At 49.4% G+C, this 16,652-nt stretch overlaps 5 protein-coding genes across 5 annotated transcripts; 4 read left to right on the top strand and 1 right to left on the bottom strand.

Moving 5' to 3' along the window:
- Positions 1-136: 136 nt before the first annotated feature.
- Positions 137-2,212, top strand: tom70 (putative mitochondrial outer membrane translocase receptor (TOM70); the record flags this gene model as incomplete). The annotated part of the gene is made up of 5 exons (XM_057130469.1): positions 137-434; positions 487-566; positions 620-1,391; positions 1,446-1,919; positions 1,971-2,212. The coding sequence occupies 5 exons, from the start codon at positions 137-139 to the stop codon at positions 2,210-2,212; spliced, it is 1,866 nt and encodes a 621-aa protein (XP_056982252.1).
- A 931-nt stretch (positions 2,213-3,143) lies between these two features.
- On the top strand, positions 3,144-5,946 carry N7511_008091 (FHA domain protein; the record flags this gene model as incomplete). Its single annotated transcript, XM_057130468.1, has 4 exons — positions 3,144-3,159; positions 3,222-3,424; positions 3,488-3,620; positions 3,671-5,946. 4 exons carry the CDS (start codon positions 3,144-3,146, stop codon positions 5,944-5,946), a joined length of 2,628 nt encoding a protein of 875 aa, XP_056982251.1.
- A 3,688-nt stretch (positions 5,947-9,634) lies between these two features.
- Positions 9,635-9,904, top strand: N7511_008090 (uncharacterized protein; the record flags this gene model as incomplete). The annotated part of the gene is made up of 2 exons (XM_057130467.1): positions 9,635-9,741; positions 9,787-9,904. 2 exons carry the CDS (start codon positions 9,635-9,637, stop codon positions 9,902-9,904), a joined length of 225 nt encoding a protein of 74 aa, XP_056982250.1.
- A 2,203-nt stretch (positions 9,905-12,107) lies between these two features.
- Positions 12,108-13,884, bottom strand: N7511_008089 (putative MFS transporter; the record flags this gene model as incomplete). Its single annotated transcript, XM_057130466.1, has 6 exons — positions 12,108-12,693; positions 12,771-13,242; positions 13,298-13,339; positions 13,391-13,643; positions 13,715-13,789; positions 13,867-13,884. The coding sequence occupies 6 exons, from the start codon at positions 13,882-13,884 to the stop codon at positions 12,108-12,110; spliced, it is 1,446 nt and encodes a 481-aa protein (XP_056982249.1).
- A 992-nt stretch (positions 13,885-14,876) lies between these two features.
- N7511_008088 (putative monooxygenase) lies at positions 14,877-16,576 on the top strand (the record flags this gene model as incomplete). Its single annotated transcript, XM_057130465.1, has 7 exons — positions 14,877-14,879; positions 14,952-15,745; positions 15,798-15,853; positions 15,909-15,957; positions 16,013-16,202; positions 16,271-16,374; positions 16,444-16,576. The coding sequence occupies 7 exons, from the start codon at positions 14,877-14,879 to the stop codon at positions 16,574-16,576; spliced, it is 1,329 nt and encodes a 442-aa protein (XP_056982248.1).
- Between the last annotated feature and the right edge of the window lie 76 nt (positions 16,577-16,652).

Below are 16,652 nucleotides of genomic sequence, written 5' to 3'. Positions count from 1 at the left end.
TCCTGTCTCTATCCTCCTTCAGATCCGGTTAGTCCCTCCCTTTCATCTCGACTCGCGCGTCAATTATTCAATACTGATATCTGTCTTCAGAAAGAACTAGCAGCGTCGGTCGCTTTGCCCGGTTCCATTACACATCATGTCGAGCGAGTCACCATTACCCACACCCGCCCAGAATGTGGTGCTTGATACATCGAAGCTCACCGAGTCTTCATCAGCATCGGTCTGGGATCGCATCACCAACTGGGTCTCCGAGAACAAGGCCGTTGTCTATACCATTGCCGGTGTTGCCGTTGTCGTGACCGGCGCGGGTGTCGTCTACTACCTGAACGACTCCAGCAAGTCCACTCCCTCCGTCCCCAAGAAGAGCAAGAACCAGCGTCGGAAAGAGAAGAAGAAGGCCGAAGAGGAGAAGAAGGCCAAGACTGTCTCTGATGGTAGGTGTATTTCGCTTCAAATACGGTGGTCGCATGACTGACGCATTTCCAGAGTCTGCCAAGAAGACCGAGGAGTCCGCCGAGGAGCTCCCCGAGGTTGATGAGGCTACCGTTGGCCAGTTGTCCGAAGAGGTGAGTTTTGTGAATCGCTTCGATTGATGGCATGTCACTAACACACAATCAAGACCCGCAACGCCTACGCCGGCAAGCTGAAGGCCGCCGGTAACAAGGCTTACGGAGCTAAGGACTATCCCAACGCCATTGACCTTTACAGCAAGGCCATTCTCTGCAAGCCCGACCCCGTCTTCTACTCCAACCGTGCCGCCTGCTACAACGTCCAATCTGACTGGGACAAGGTCGTCGAGGACACCAGTGCCGCTCTCGCCATGGACAGCGAATACGTCAAGGCTCTTAACCGGAGAGCCATTGCCTACGAGCACCTCGGAAAGTTCAGCGAGGCTCTTCTTGACTTCACTGCCAGCTGCATCATCGATGCCTTCTCCAACGATGTCAGCCGCAACTCCCTCGAGCGCCTGTTGAAGAAGGTCGCCGAGAAGAAGAGCCAGGCTATCCTCGAGGCCCGCACCAAGAAGCTACCCAGCGCTACCTTCGTTTCCAACTACCTCCAGAGTTTCCGTCCCCAGGTCCTGCCCGAGGGTCTTGAGGAGTCTGTTGAGTTGAGCGAGGAGTCTGGTAAGGGTCAGCTGCGCAAGGGTCTCGTCGCCATGGCCAAGAAGACCGCTGATGGCTACGAAGAGGCCGCTGCTGCCTTCGAAAAGGCCCTCGAGCTCGGCGAACTTGGTGACTTTGAAGGCTTGGCCCTCAACATGAGAGCCACTTTCACCTACCTCGGCGGCAACGCCCCCGGTGCTCTTGTTGACCTGAACAAGAGTGTTGAGCTGTCACCCTCTCTGGTTCAGAGCTACATCAAGCGCGCCAGCTTGCATCTCGAGCTTGGTAAGTGTCAAAAGGTACCTTGGTAATTTACATAGCCATACTGATACCTCATAGGAAACAAGGATGCCGCCGCCGATGACTTCGAGCTTGCCATCACCCACAACAAGGACGACCCCGATATCTACTACCACCGTGCCCAGCTGCACTTCATCCTCACTGAGCTTGCCGAGGCCGCCAAGGACTACCAGAAGTCGATTGACCTCGACCGCTCCTTTATCTACTCTCATATCCAACTCGGTGTGACACAATATAAGATGGGCTCCGTTGCCTCAGCGATGGCCACTTTCCGCCGCACAGTCAAGAACTTCGAGGAGGTACCCGATGTGTACAACTACTATGGTGAGCTTCTGCTCGACCAGCAGAACTACTCCGAGGCCATCGAAAAGTTCGACAAGGCTGTCGAGATGGAGAAGCAGAGCAAGCCCATGGGTATCAACGTCTTGCCCCTGATTAACAAGGCTCTTGCCCTGTTCCAGTGGAAGCAGGACTTCCAAGAGGCTGAGAACCTCTGCCAGAAGGCTCTGATTAGTGAGTCTCTCAGTTAATCTACTCTAAGTCCGTATGCTAACGTCTTAACAGTCGATCCCGAATGTGACATCGCCGTCGGAACCATGGCCCAGCTGCTTCTCCAGCAGGGCAAGGTCTCCCAGGCTCTGAAGTACTTTGAGCGCGCCGCTGAGCTGGCTCGCACCGAGGCCGAGATCATCAACGCCATCTCCTACGCCGAGGCTACTCGCACCCAGCTGGAGGTCCAGGAGAAGTACCCCCAGCTGGCAGCCCGTCTGAACACCATGGGCGCCATGGGCGGTCCCGGCATGTAAAAGCGCTGACTTTACGTCAAACCTCCCCTCCCTGTTCGTTTCTTTTGATTCTTCACCTGAACCTGACCTTCGGGCCATATGTGCCTTCGATTCCTCCCCGGTCTTTTCAGATTCCCGGCCACCTTTTACATGCGTGTATTTACTATCGGTTGATATATTCCCCGGCCGTTTGGTTTTTCTTTTTCTCTTTCTGTTTTGGCACTGGGTATATGCGGATCGGGGGATCGGCTGGAAAACTGAAGCTTCGGAGCCAGTGCATTGGGTGAACATGTAGTAATTTGTGTACCATAGAGGAGAATGAGAGACTATTCAGTATAACTTCATTTGATGTCTATCTAGGACAACGTTTCAGCCCTATGAAGTCTACGAAACTTATACGAGGAACTTTGGGTAAGCTATAGAATGCCACTGAATTATACAGTTTCTACATGAAGCTTAGGTTTGGAATGAGCCTCATTTTTGCCCATTTTTTGAATCTCATGTGCAAGTGACAGGGGTTTGAGCATCTAAATAGCCTCATCACCGCTAGCTTGATAAGTCTGGGAACTGCAGCTCCGAGGTGGCCGAATGTGAACCCTTGGTCAGCAGGGCACCTACATCACCTCCAGAACTACCCCTCACCTCCTTCACTCAACAACTACATCATCTTCACCTCTTTGATTTTTAATCCTTGATCGTTGTTCTTTGTTCTCAGAAACTGAACCTCTTCGCCTTTGATACTTTTGGAGGCACGTGTAACCCGGATCTCAGGTAAGCTTATCTCGACATCTCCCCACCTGACATCAGGCACCTTTCTTCTTGGACATCTACCTGACCCAACTACCTTATCCCAGTTCCACCTTCAGCAGTACACAGTATCGCCTCCTTCGACTTCATTTCACCCCAAATCCGGACGCCCCGCAACTAGTGATCTGCCGCTTGGTACTCCGTCATGCCAGACCCACAGGGTATGTATACGAGCCCCGCTAAATCTAGTTCCCGCCTGGTTGACGACTTGCTTTATCTACAGTCTCCGTGACGTTTACCCCGTTCTGGGATGACTCCCATCCCTGTCGTACCCTCAACCTATTCGACGATGACGAGCCGGTTCTTATCGGACGTGCTTCGAAACGTGAAGCCAGAAAGCGTGCCCCCGCCGACGATAACGGATGGTTTGACTCCCGAGTGATGTCCCGCGACCATGCTCTGTTGAGTATCTCGGTCGATGTCAAGGTAAGCTTGAACCTTGGCCTTTTGATATACCCCTCGCTGCAGTCTTACTGAAGCACTGTACAGAACGTCTACATTGTCGACTGCGGCTCGACTCACGGAACATTCCTCAATGACGATAAGCTTGTGGCTCATGTGGAGACTCCGCTGCTGAATGGAGATATTCTCAGATTTGGAGTTGATGTTGACCGCGGTCAAGGTAGGTGGCCATGTTCAAGCTTAACGTTACTACAGACTGACATTTCATAGAAGTTTTTGAGGCTCTTGAAGTTCGCTGCTGTATCAACTGGTCACCCCCGCCGGTCATGGTTGAGAATTCCGACGCCATAACAATCAAACCACAAGTCACCGCTTCAACCAACACTTTCTCCGTTCCCGAAGACTACAGCGATGTCGACGAGCCTGAGGATGCCATGATTGATAGTGACGACTCGAAGAATTCTATTGCTCAGATTTGGGATTCTGTCAACCCCCAGAACGAGCAAGTATCTCCCGTCTCCTCAGTGAGTGAGCGTCCAAAAGAGGTGACAGAGCCAGTGAAATTCGATATACCCGAGGCTTCTCCAAGCCAGGCTGATCAATCGACGAAATCCATCTCGCCAGCCGACATATCTGACACCGTTGAAAACATCACGCGTGAACAGGCTGCTACCATTGCCTACAGCATGGAACGCACGGAAGAACCCGTGAAGTTGCATCAAGAGATTGCTGAACAGGATGAAGAAGCCATCGGGTTCCATAATACTAAAATGGAGACTTTCCCTCCATCCTGTTACCAAAAGCTCGTTGAAAGCGAATTCAGCGATTGGTCCATGATGAAACCATTGTTTATGCGGCTCGCTGATATGGCCTGGGGTGTATCTGATAAGATTCCCGACGTGGATCATGTCAACAAAATCATCCACTCCGCCCGCCGCTGTTCCATTGCCAAATCATCCTACATGGTTGACGATTCCTCCGACTTCCAGCCATGGAATGGAACTGAGATGCCTTGGGAATTCAACGCAGACGAGGAATCTGACACGACCTATCACCGCGTGCCTGGTCCCGCTCTCAGATATTGGTTTGTTGACAAGCGCAGATTCTGGATCCTCGACGGAGATGAAGAAAATGATCTCCGGATGAGTGATTGGTGGTGGATTGTTGAAAAGCCATGGGAGCTTCTGAGCGAAGCAACCAAAGCCGAACTCCGCACCGAGGGCGATGTTGACGATTGTCACAAATACTGGATTGTGAGAGAATGGGAACCTCAAATGATCGGTGGCCAATATTACGAAAAGGCCCCTTACTGGGACTCAAACTTCTGTGAGGACCTGCCCTCTGATGATGAATCATTGGACTCGGATGAGGTGGGGGACGAAGGAGACTTGAATATCGGGACCAGGGACGGGGACGAGTCTGTCTCTGACCCTTCCGATGGCTTCGATGCGTCGAGTGACTCCAAGGCCTCGCAAGAGGGTGACATAAACGAATTTTCTTCGCCTTTGGCGACATTTTTCGCTCAGGAACTGTACGATGAAGACGATGAGGATGACTCAGAGTACGACTCCGGTGATTCAAACGACGAGAGCTCAAGCGAAGACGATGGATCTGAGGACCAAGGCTCCGCAAGCGAATATGATGATGAGAACCAACTCTCCGCCGCAAATGAATGGGATGAAGGGGAAAGTGAATCCGATTCCGAGGATGAAGTTCAGAGCGACACTTGCCCCGAGGAGGCCTATATCAACCGACTGACGAGGTTCATTGACGTCGCATCTTTCATGCCCAGCTTCTACCAAGGAAACAACCATCCCGGAGCGTCACTACCAACTCCTACGTCTGCATGCTCAGTGCGACCAGCGGCAACAACTGTCAATGATACCGAAGCTACCGACCAACCATTGGGCTACCCGCCTGCTTCTTCGGACATGCCGGACCTATCATGCATGGATGAGGATCAGCCAGAAACGGGAACACTGATCACATCGGCTTCACCTGCAATGATTGACCCTGCCGCTCGCTTCCCTATTTGTGCTGTCTCTGATGAGCTTCCAACCTCCTGCCAGGGCACACTCTCCCAGGTGCAATTGGATCCGTTTATGGAGCGCCCCACATGTGGTCCCTCCATAAACTACTCTCCTTACCCTCTGTTGGCCCCGTGGCACCCAGCTTCGAAGGAAGCGATGTCCTACGACGATGGACCATTCTGCTCTCCCCAGAAGAACTTGAAGCGGAATGCTACACAGATGGAATCTACCCCCAATGATATGGAGTGCTTCTCTCAAGATGCACAGTGCCCTAATCTCTTGGCGTCATACAGCCAGGGCACTGATCTCAACACCATTGCCTCTGCCGAAGTCCAAGATGCTATTGCCTCCGCTCTTTCGGAGAATGAGCCGCCGGCAAAGCGGGTCAAATCCACACACTCAGCTCCTTCCAGGAGTCTGGCTAGCCATGCTGCTACTGCTGTCGTCGGTGCTCTTCTGGGTGGCCTGGGTACTATTGCCATGTTGGCTGCTCTCCCTCCTGACTACTTCCACTAAACACTACAACGTTGCTTTTACTTATTGTTTGCAATTTCCCCTAATGCTTTTCCGGTTTTATGATTTAATACCGAGGTCCCAAATCTCGGTATGGTTCCTACGATTTCACGAAGATTACCCTCCTGGGAGGCGCTGCTGTTTTGCTGGGTGCATGGTTGTACTGTCCTTTTTGCTTTATTTCTTTTTCTATCTTGCTATTGTTATCCAGGGACTCCACGCAAGTAGCAGCGGGATCTGATTACAGTGTCACGCTCACGGGAGCCTCGACAACTGGGCGTTTCGGATAGGCTGACCAATTCTCTCTCCCCCTCTCTACTTTTTTTTTTTCGCCTTGAATTTCTCACAACGAGCATGAATCAAGTCAGGTGCGGTGATCGGTGATTACTGGCACTGCCGCCAGGTATCAACGCGCGTTATCTTTTCTCTTTCAATGTGATAGCTATGCAGGCTGTAATGAGTGAGAACGCGAATGCTTTATTTAAGTCTTCTTCTTGTAATCGATTATATTTCCACGCGTGTTTTACCGTGCCACTCTGCCAGGTACCAACTTTGGGTAGTCTCATTTCAAAATCAACCGGTGATATCATTACGCCGGACTTTATGTGCACTCGCTTCATCTGGTATAGTCTTTTCTACAGCTGATCTTTTGCCGACTGAAAGGATTTTGTGTTGACGTGAAATATTCTATTGCCTTGCTTTCTCAATCCATGGCCAACCTTGCTTTCGGCCGAGTTACCACCGCGTCTCATACGCACCTCTCTGATATTTCTGATCAGCCTCTAGGAACATTTCCAACTCCAAAGTGACCAGTCTCGTGCATCGACAATGGCAATTGGGGCTGCAGGCATCCAACAAATTCATGTCAGCTGACTTCCAACCCTTTGTGTTTCTTTCGGTGTATTTCGGGATTTCGTTCAAGAAGTGACACTTGACAGAGATCGACGTAGTTCCGGGACAAAACCCACCTCGGAAGTCTCAGCCTTCTTTAGCCTTGCCGTCAACACCCTTGACTCCAGTCCATGTTCGAATCCTGGAGCGCGTGATAGAGGTGGCTGGCTGCAGAAATCCTCATCTCCTCGCCCCTCTTTGTTTCTCAGTCCGACTGTTGGACACATGTGCTTACTGTATTGCTATTCTGCCCTTTTGCCCTTCTGCCTATTTGGATATCCGAGTATTAACAGCTCACAGGCTTCACGGACGCAGATTGCCGGGCTGCTTCAGCTCTAATTTGGTTAAGCAAATACACCTGTCATTCACTGCGCAGTGCGATGTGCGTCGAACAACAGCCGAAATTTACAGTAGGATGCGTGTCATTTCCACGTCCAGTCTACTGTACATGTGACCAATATGCAGATGGAGGAACAATTCGGCATGAAGCGCTTGTCAGATCATACAGTACAATGGCCTCGACGTTAGATGGCTAAACGCCAGAATTGACTACCCTGCTCTCTTTTCTCTCTCTTTCTCCCGATTGAAAGGGGTTTGATCGCCTTTGCTTTTTTTCTTTTTTGTTCTCTGTGGACCCCTGTCCATGCAGCTCCTCCCACTATGGACCCATTCGACGGTAACCTGCTTGAGGCTATGTTGCATCCACGGCGCTTCGGAGCTCAGATAAAATAATTCATTAGTGTTATTGGCTAAGTTTCCAGATTTCGATTTTGAGATATTTATCACGATTGGTTGACCAACACCTCTCACAGGGGTTTCTTTTCACCTCACTTCCCACTTGCAGTCCTTTTTCCCTCTCTCTCTTTTCCAGTCCTTGATGTAGACAACGCATGCAACGCTTGTCAGGTCTGCAAATCCGCCCGCTCCGGTCTTGCGTATTCCTGCTTATCGGATGACATGAAGTGACTTCGATAATCAGTGTGATATACGAACTCGGCCGATCAGTGCATTACCTCCGTCGTATATCGTCAGCCTGCATCTTGCCCGTGCCTTTGATATATGGCTTGCGGATCCGTGCAATTGTGGCTTGTGGAGAACGATGAACACCAAACTATTGACACCGACTCGAGCTGATGTAGTGTTTCTTAAGCGAGTTGCAGTTGCGCAGATGACCATCTGACGGTCCAAATTACCTGTCAGCAAATTCCATGCATAATCCTTCACCCTTTTTCGGTTGGAATGGAAAGCCAATCTCACCTCAATCCTCTTACTCTTCTGTTCTTACGCAAGAATACTTACGAGGCCCACTGCGTGGATTCTCACGATTTCATCCGAGCGAGACCCACAACAACATGGCCAACATGACATCCCGTATAGATATTCGGAGATCAGATCAGGATCGCATGGTCTGATGCAACCATCCGTGGTTGGAGTTTTCACATCCAAGACCCGCAACCGAGCGCTCAGTGAAGTCCCCTGGACCGAGTCATCTTAGTGAGACACCGGATGTATACTGCATTTTCACGCAGTCAGAACTCACCGACCCGCGGCGCATACCGGTGAGTTTGTGACACAAGTCCACAGTATGGTGGCGGCCATGCTCCTGGGACATCTTTTCCGCTGTAATAGGCACATGAACGACACTCTGACCAATACTAATTGACCATCCATTTGCCAGACCTGCTAGAGCCACTCCACTCTGTTGCACAGCATCAAATACTTTCCTCCTTTTGGCAGAACATCCGTTCATAGAACCCACCAGGGCACCGTTGCAATACAACGCAACCTAGCCCTTTTGCCAACGTAGCCCGAAAAATTTGTATTGTAGACCCAGTCAAGTGGAATGTACACATTATTGATCCAACTCCTTGGTACATCGATATACTGTATGAGAAAAGTAAAAAGAAAAAAAAGCCCCTTCCCCTCCCCCCACCAGCTCCTGTTTCATACAACCCTGCATCCATGCAGCAAGCGTCCCTTGGCATCCATTAGCTCAATAGCCACATACGCCTCTCTCTCAGATGCGAGGCGGGGCTTGATAATACAACCAAGCCGAGGACGTTTTCTGTGCCTCTCGTCCCTTTCATAGGTTGATGCCAGATCTACTGCTGTACATACAATTGGCCATTCATTTTCTGGAAATATGTAACTTGTCCGAAGATGACCGAACCATGTCCCTGGGACACAATTGGTCCGTCCCTGTATGCAAATCTTGGATAGACACTACTTCCCTTGTCTTTTCCTGGCTAGTGTACTCATAAGTACCTGGGGTCGGGTGGTGGTTACTTCATCCTATCACATATCATCATTCCAGGTGCGCGACACTTGTCCTGCTGATCATCCGATACCTCGATCCTGATTGCCGCAAGCCTTGCTGCATATGTAACATTTGGAACTCTCGGGACACTTCGTGCCACTACTCTGTCTTTTTAATCCTTTTTTTCTGGCGGTGCGGAGTATAAGGATTCCAGATGTCGCTGTGTCTGGTTTCCGGCTTTGCATTATGCTCTGGGCCAGACGGGATTTTGTCTTTGTCTGATCGCCGATATTTCTGACCGATATTATATTGTTCTATTGCTTCATGACTTCTTGTGTTGTGGTATAACATATTTGCTTTCTTTCTCTGTTTTGATGACTCTTTGAGACCAAAGAAGGAAAAAAGACACAAGACAAAGATTGGAAAGACAAAGCCTCAGTTTCCAACCACACTACACAAATTCTGCATATCAATACTTTCCATCCTATTCATAACTGACTCCTCCTTACACTATTACCAAGAAGACCAATAAATCCTCTGAAAATGGCCAGCTCAACAACCTCCCTCCTTAACCTCGACCCACAACACATCTCTTGCATTGGTGGACGCACAGTACTGACATGCAAAAGCTGCGCAGGAAATGCACCACGGTATGTATCCCACGCCTCGAAAAGAAAAAAAAAAAAAACATGCAGAACTAATAAAACCGAAGAGGCTCGATCTGCACGAGCTGCAACGGCCGGGGCTTCAACATCTTCATCTGCGCCCAATGCAACCCAGCAGCCGCGGCCGCAGCAGCCAGAGCAACAGTAAACCCCACACCTGCATCGACCAGCACAGGGACACCCGGCTCCTCGGCCCCATCGTCGCCTGGTTCCCTGAGTCACAGTTCATCGACTTCCTATCCTTCACACCCTGATCCGCGCGTGGGGAGATCGTGGGGTCGTGGTGGGACGAGTTGTGGGCGTGTTGAGACGAATACCAATTCTAAACCACCGAGGAATCCGTGATTTGGAAGGGGGATTCAGTGTTTCGGATGAACTACATATGGTAATGAAGAGGTGCTTGGTTAGGTCTTGTTTGGGTATCATGGTTTATACATCCCTGGACTGCCCTGCCCGTTGGATTTGACGTTGTCTAGTTTTTTTATTCTTTATTCTCTTCTCTCCTCCTATCATTTCCGTCTGAACTGTATCTGTCATATTTCCTGTTGTCATTATGGTTTTTTGTTATTTTCCATGGACCGCACTTATTTACTTTTTGTACATGCATTCATTTTATTTGTTGAGAGAACAGGGAAAGGAAGTTCCGGATCAAGATTTATAAATTTTCTGGGTTTTGTCTATTCTGTATATCTCTTTATTGTCTCGTTGTTTTCTGTTTGGACTAGGCACTGCATGCTAGACATTTGTAGCCTCATACCGATTCTTAAAATGATCGACTACTCTATTCCAATTACAAAGCAACTTCCCCTAGCAATTATAAGAGATAAGTACCAACTGGAAATATAGAGAATGAGAGCAAGATGCTTGAACATCCATAGGCGAACCATGGAGCCATAACCGACCAATCAAGCCATCGTGACCACTAACCTATCACCTATATTGGCCTGCAGGGAGGGCAATTCGTCAGTCTACAACTTGTTACAAGATGTTATTGAAACAAACATTCATAGAATTGATATAATAAGCCACAGATTAGCTGTTGATGTCGTTGCTTAAGACAAATGCACGCATATCCCCTTATGGACGTATACTGTGGCAGCAATTAGGTACTCGCCCGTTAAGCGCAAGCGCCGAGCCTCACGGGTCTGGCCAATAAGAGTAAAATCCAGTCTAATTAGGCAGTGTAACACGCGAGCTCTGTTTGGTTTCGCGCTTGCGTGCAGAGAAAAACTTCCGGTGACGTATATTGAGGTCTAAAGCCACGGGGATCGGACATAACCATGAAACCGATAACTGATCTTGACTATTATCGTATACAAACAAATCAAAAGATATTCATGCATATGTTTGAGTGAAAACGAGTCATGGTAGAGTCGGGAAGGAAAGAAAGATAGGGTGTAAGTTCTAGGTGGGAGAGCAGACTTGAAGTAGAAAAAGGTAGTAAGAAAATAGCATTCTGAAGGCAACCGTAAAACATGCATACGGCAGTAACAACTGAATTAACGAAACTTTAGTCATCTGGCAAAACTCTAGAAAGAGCATCAGATAGCTTTAATTGATCTCAAACTAGGCGTTAAGGCGTCCTTGTTGGCCTGGCCACCATTTATACCGAAGGTTATCAAGACACCAGCTGAGATCATGTTATCTATGGAAGTTCTCGACCCTAGATTTATGGTTCATTCATGGCTATTTCACTCGCTGTTTTCATTATTCGATACTTCTCCGCAGATACTTCGAGTGCTGGCATAATAGCAGTCTGGATTTTGTCTGGTCGCCCTGGGCTTGGGCAGCAACATAACTTTGCCCCAAGTGAGATCTGCAAATCAGGCAAGTGTATGATATGAAATTGAGACATGGTATATTTTCTAGAACCAATGATTCTATGACACGAGCTGGGCATTTGGGTTAATATGCATGCATCTGTTGTCATAGACAAACAATATTCATGGGCATGTACCCTGGGTCTTCGTTCCAGCCAACCAGCGGCTCCTCTCAATCAGCCTCTTTTTCATCTTTTATAAATAAGAGCCCCTTTTCTACGACCCATCCTCTTACTTTCTCCATTCAAAACATTGCTACTGGAGCAAGAACTCTTTTAATAACCATCATTAGCAAACTGACTATTTTTGAATCTAAGACATGGTTAATACCACACAGACGGTAAAATTCCAATGTGAATTCCATTAAGAGAAAATATAACGGGGCAGGCTATCCGTAATTTTTAAAAGGCGTAGATCTAAGAAGAAATCATGATCTCCAACGAAGAAACACCAGACCATTTTAACAGAATCAATATTTGATAGATACAGGTAGATCCAAAAACCTAATTAAAACAACCCAAAGAAACACAACTAGAAAAACTTCTGCGTCCGGCGCCGAATCCGAGGACCAAAGATATACAACGGCAACGCCAAAAACAGCACAGCCCACTCAACCGCCGCAAATTCATAAAGCATCTTATCAATGCCCTGCATAGTCATCCAAGAATAAGCGCCCTTGGTAAGCCCAAACGCAACAACATTCTTCGAAGCATTAACTAGCACCAACGCCTCGCCACTAGTCCTCGGATACGAATCAACAACATAGGACAGCATGACAGACGGCACGAGCGTGAGACCCGCAGCACAGATAGCAGAGCCCACAGCGGGCCGGATATAATGCTGTTGGCGCGCGACTGTGTACCCGAAGACGACGAGGCCGATGGGGCAGATGAGGAATGGGAGGATGAGGGCTGGGAGACGGTGTTCTGGCTTGTGGATTCCGTTATTTCGGTTGCGGAGCCAGCGGGAGAGACGATCGGTTAGCGGGCCGGCAATTGGCCAGGCTACTACTATGCCGACGAAGCTGCTGAATGTGAAGAGGCCCAGGTCGGCGGAGGAGAAGAGGTATGGTGGGGGCGCGAAGAGGTCTGGGGCTATTGTTGAGATTATGACGACGCTGGGTGGGTGTTAGACTGTTGTTCTTTTCGTTGGATGGGATGGGATGGGATGGGATGGGGTGGAATAGGGACTTACGCTCCGAGCACGACGCCGTACATCACTGATGCGGCGAGAACTCCTGGGACGAGGAGCATTGGGAAGGGAAGAATGAAGAGATAGAGGATGTTTTTGATGATGCCCCTTTCTTTTGCTTCCTTGGATAGGGTGAATGACCAAAGGTCGCTCCAGTATGCAGAGTAGTCCATCTTGACGCGAGTCTCGGTACGGGTCTCCGTTCGGGTAACTGTCTCGACATGGCTGCTAGCGTCTTTCTCGATGTCGTTGATGATTTCAGGCTCTTGTTCCACTTCGTAAAGGGTCTCTGGGAGCAGGAAAATTGTGGCAACGAGGTTGACAGCGGCGATGATAGCGCAAAGGATGAAGAACCATCTCCAGCCCTTGGATTCGATCAGATAACCAGCGATGACCGGTCCGATCTGCGATCCACCGGAGAGGAAGGCAGCGTACACGGCCATGGCGCTGGAGTAATTTCGTTCGTAGAATAGGTCTGTAGTGCGTTAGTTGATATTTCAAGGGTGATGGGCTTGGACGGAAATACATACCAGCGAGAATGCTGGGACCAAGAGACTCAATGGAGCCATATCCTACTACTTGTTAACCCTAACTCATCTTTCAAGGAATAGAACAATAAATACCGAAACTAGCAAAGACTCGCGAGGCCATTAGACTGTTATAGTCCTTGGCAACACAACTCCAGATAATACCACCCAAGAACATCGCCATGGAGATAATGACGATGGGCCGCTTGCCGAAAGTCAGAGCCAGAGGCATCCAAACCAGATTGGACAGTCCCATAGCCAGAACAGAATAAGCGATCAGATCCGCAAGCGTAGCAAAGGGTGTATGGAACTCGGCAGCTAAGGACTCGAAGCCCGTTGCAATGCCGGACTGAACCCATGTCAGTACACTGGAATCGGCACAACTATCAGGCCATACTGCAGATCAAAGGGCTCACTCACGGAATACATATTACCCATGAAAACGAAGACATTGACTGTCAGCAGGGCGCTATAGGTCACCCGCTTAGGGAATAGCTGCAAAGGTTTTAGCCGCTGTGCACGATCATCCTCTGATAGCTATCATGCCACCAGTGCATGAAGTGGACACATACCCTAGGGTCAATAGACATGACTAAGATATAGCCTACAAGGCCAAGTATGAGTGAATAAAAACGTGGGGCCGAACTGATTGAGGAATATAGGACACTAGGAGACCAGGGAAAGATCGAGATACATATAGTAGACCGTTCCCCCTAAAATAAAGTCGGAAGTGTGGGAGCTCTAACTGAAAGAGCGAGTCACCAGCACGGGCAAAAACTCACCGAAGAGTAAGAACTAAAACGCCTCTTTCCCCGCATATCCACTCAGACACGACGCAGATAGGCTGGGGAAAGGAGTTGTTGGGCTTCTTTTGGCGCATCTCGGGTAGTCCGTGGAAAGTGGAGGGCATTCGGATGCGAGTCGGGTCCACATTCGTTTGCTCTTCTTAAGCGATGCCACAGGCGAATGGGCGCGGATGGCTTGGAGATTGCGTTTCCTATGCGAGAAATAGTCCATAGTGGCAAATCCAACCAGAGGCAAGTCTCCCAGCATTTCTATAACTTTGGATTCTGGGTGGTTTCCACCAGTGGTCAACCCACTCGCCCTAACAACACGAATAGACAACGCCCAAAACCTAGACCATAAAAGTGATGGATGAAGCCACATACAGATTGATTATGAAGTGCTTGTCATTCCAGATGTCGGAGAGGTCTGGAATCCAAGTGCCGATTAGGGCAGAGAGACAGTCCACTTCCCCAGACGTCAAACTCGGAATGTGCCGAAACCCCAGAAATCCAACCGTCGCAAACAAGCTCTCACGTGGACAATCCAAGCCGAATTCGAACCCAAAAAAGACAGCCAAAACCAAAAAGAAGCAGGCAACAAGCAGGAAAACCCGAGGGTCGGGTTTAAACCACCTCGGCTTTCCCGGCCCCGAGCCGTGGGGAAATGTGACCCCCGGTGATTCCGGACCTGGAGAAAGCTGAAGGGATAGAAAATGCCTGCATCTGGACCTTCTTCGCGATTTCTCTTTCAAGATCTTTGAAGTTGTTCTTTTCACGAGTCCCCAGAATCCGCAAACATGGTCCGTCAACCTCCCCGCAAAACCAAACCAAACAAGAAAAAACAAAAAAAACACCCCGCTCACCCCCAACAGGTCCCCCCAGAAGCCCGCCTCAACATAATAATCGTAGGCGCCGGACTCAGCGGCATAGCAACCGCCATATCCGCCGCCCTGTCCGGCCATTTGGTGACAGTAATCGAGCAAGCCAAAGAACTAGCAGAAGTCGGCGCCGGCCTCCAAATCACACCCAATGCCTCCCTACTACTAAAGTACTGGCAGCTCCCACAGTCCCTGTGGGATGCGGCCGCCGAGCCCACAAAGCTAACAGTGCACAAGTACACGGGGCAAGTGCTCGCCCACGAAGACAACTTCGACAAGAACATCCGCGCCAAGTATAACAATGCCCCCTTCGTGGACCTCCACCGCGTCGATCTCCAGCAGGCGCTGTTCGCGCGCGCACAGAACCTCGGCTGCACATTCCACATGAGCCAGAAGGTCGACAAGATCGATTTCGAGACCACCAGTGTGCGCACCCTGGCCGGCGACGTGTATACGGGTGATTTGGTCATCGCCGCCGATGGCCTTTGGTCGAGGTGTCGGGAGGCGTTTGTCGGGAAGAAAGATGAGCCGCTTCCTACGGGGGATCTGGCGTATCGGATTGTGTTGAGTGCGGATCAGATCTCGGACCCTGAGTTGAGGGCCCTGGTTGAGAAGCCTGAGGTTCATTTCTGGGCTGGGCCTGGTGCTCATGCTGTGGCTTATTCGCTGCGTGGTGGCAAGATGTTTAATATTGTGTTGCTTGTGCCGGATAATCTGCCTCCGGGGGTTTCGAGACAGGCTGGGTCGGTGGAGGAGATGAGGGAGCTGTTTGTGGGGTGGGATCCGATGTGAGTGTGTTTTTGGTTTTATGGGTGGCTTTTTTTGCTGATGATGGGGCAGTTTGAATCGATTCTTGGAATATGTTACCACAGTGGATAAGTGGAAGCTGATGCATCGTGAGAATATCCTCGTCTTTGATATGATTGGGAAAATTGAATCTAACCATCGCAGACGGTGAAATGGAACACTGGGTCAATGATACCTCCAACCTGGTTTTCATGTAAGTCATCCTATCTCATACATCAAACGAACGTGAAGCACTAACAAATCAAAAGCGGAGACGCCTGCCATCCCATGCTTCCATATCTAGCCCAAGGCGCAAACTCCTCCCTTGAAGACGGCGCAGTCCTCGGCCTACTCCTAGGCCACATGACAGACAAGACCCAGCTCCCGCGCATCCTGCGACTGTACGAGAGTATGCGTAAATCACGAGGAGAATCCATCGTCAAAGAGACATTCAAGCAGGTACTGAAGACAAATATCTCTGTCCAATCAATGTTCATGGGAAGCAAGAAAAACTGACAGACCAACAGAGACACGACTTCCACATGGAAAATGGCCCAGAACAAGAGAAGCGCGATGAAGTTTTCCTTTCACAATTAGGGAAGGAAATTAAGGGTGCTTTCCCGAGTCGATGGTGAGTTTGATTTCGTCTTACTTAAATTTAGGCTATGGAAGAATAATGACTGATACATTTCTGCTTTAGGACATGTCCCGAGGTTCAGCCTTGGTTGTATGGATACGATGCCATCAAAGAGGTTGAAACAGCCGTTTCGAAGAACCCGGATGTTTTTGCTTCGCCGTCTTCGCGTCGTTCATCTTCTTGTTTGATTTTATAAAGGTGTCGTTCTCATCTATTGTGTTTTGTTGAATTTTCATATCCAGATTGTTTCAGCAAAGTGTGAGTGCTTGATA

Source organism: Penicillium nucicola, assembly GCF_028828085.1.
Source record: "Penicillium nucicola strain IBT 29836 chromosome Unknown utg000008l, whole genome shotgun sequence".
Taxonomy (NCBI): domain Eukaryota; kingdom Fungi; phylum Ascomycota; class Eurotiomycetes; order Eurotiales; family Aspergillaceae; genus Penicillium; species Penicillium nucicola.
Note: the sequence above shows the minus strand (reverse complement) of the source record. Positions and strands in the feature narration are given on the sequence as shown.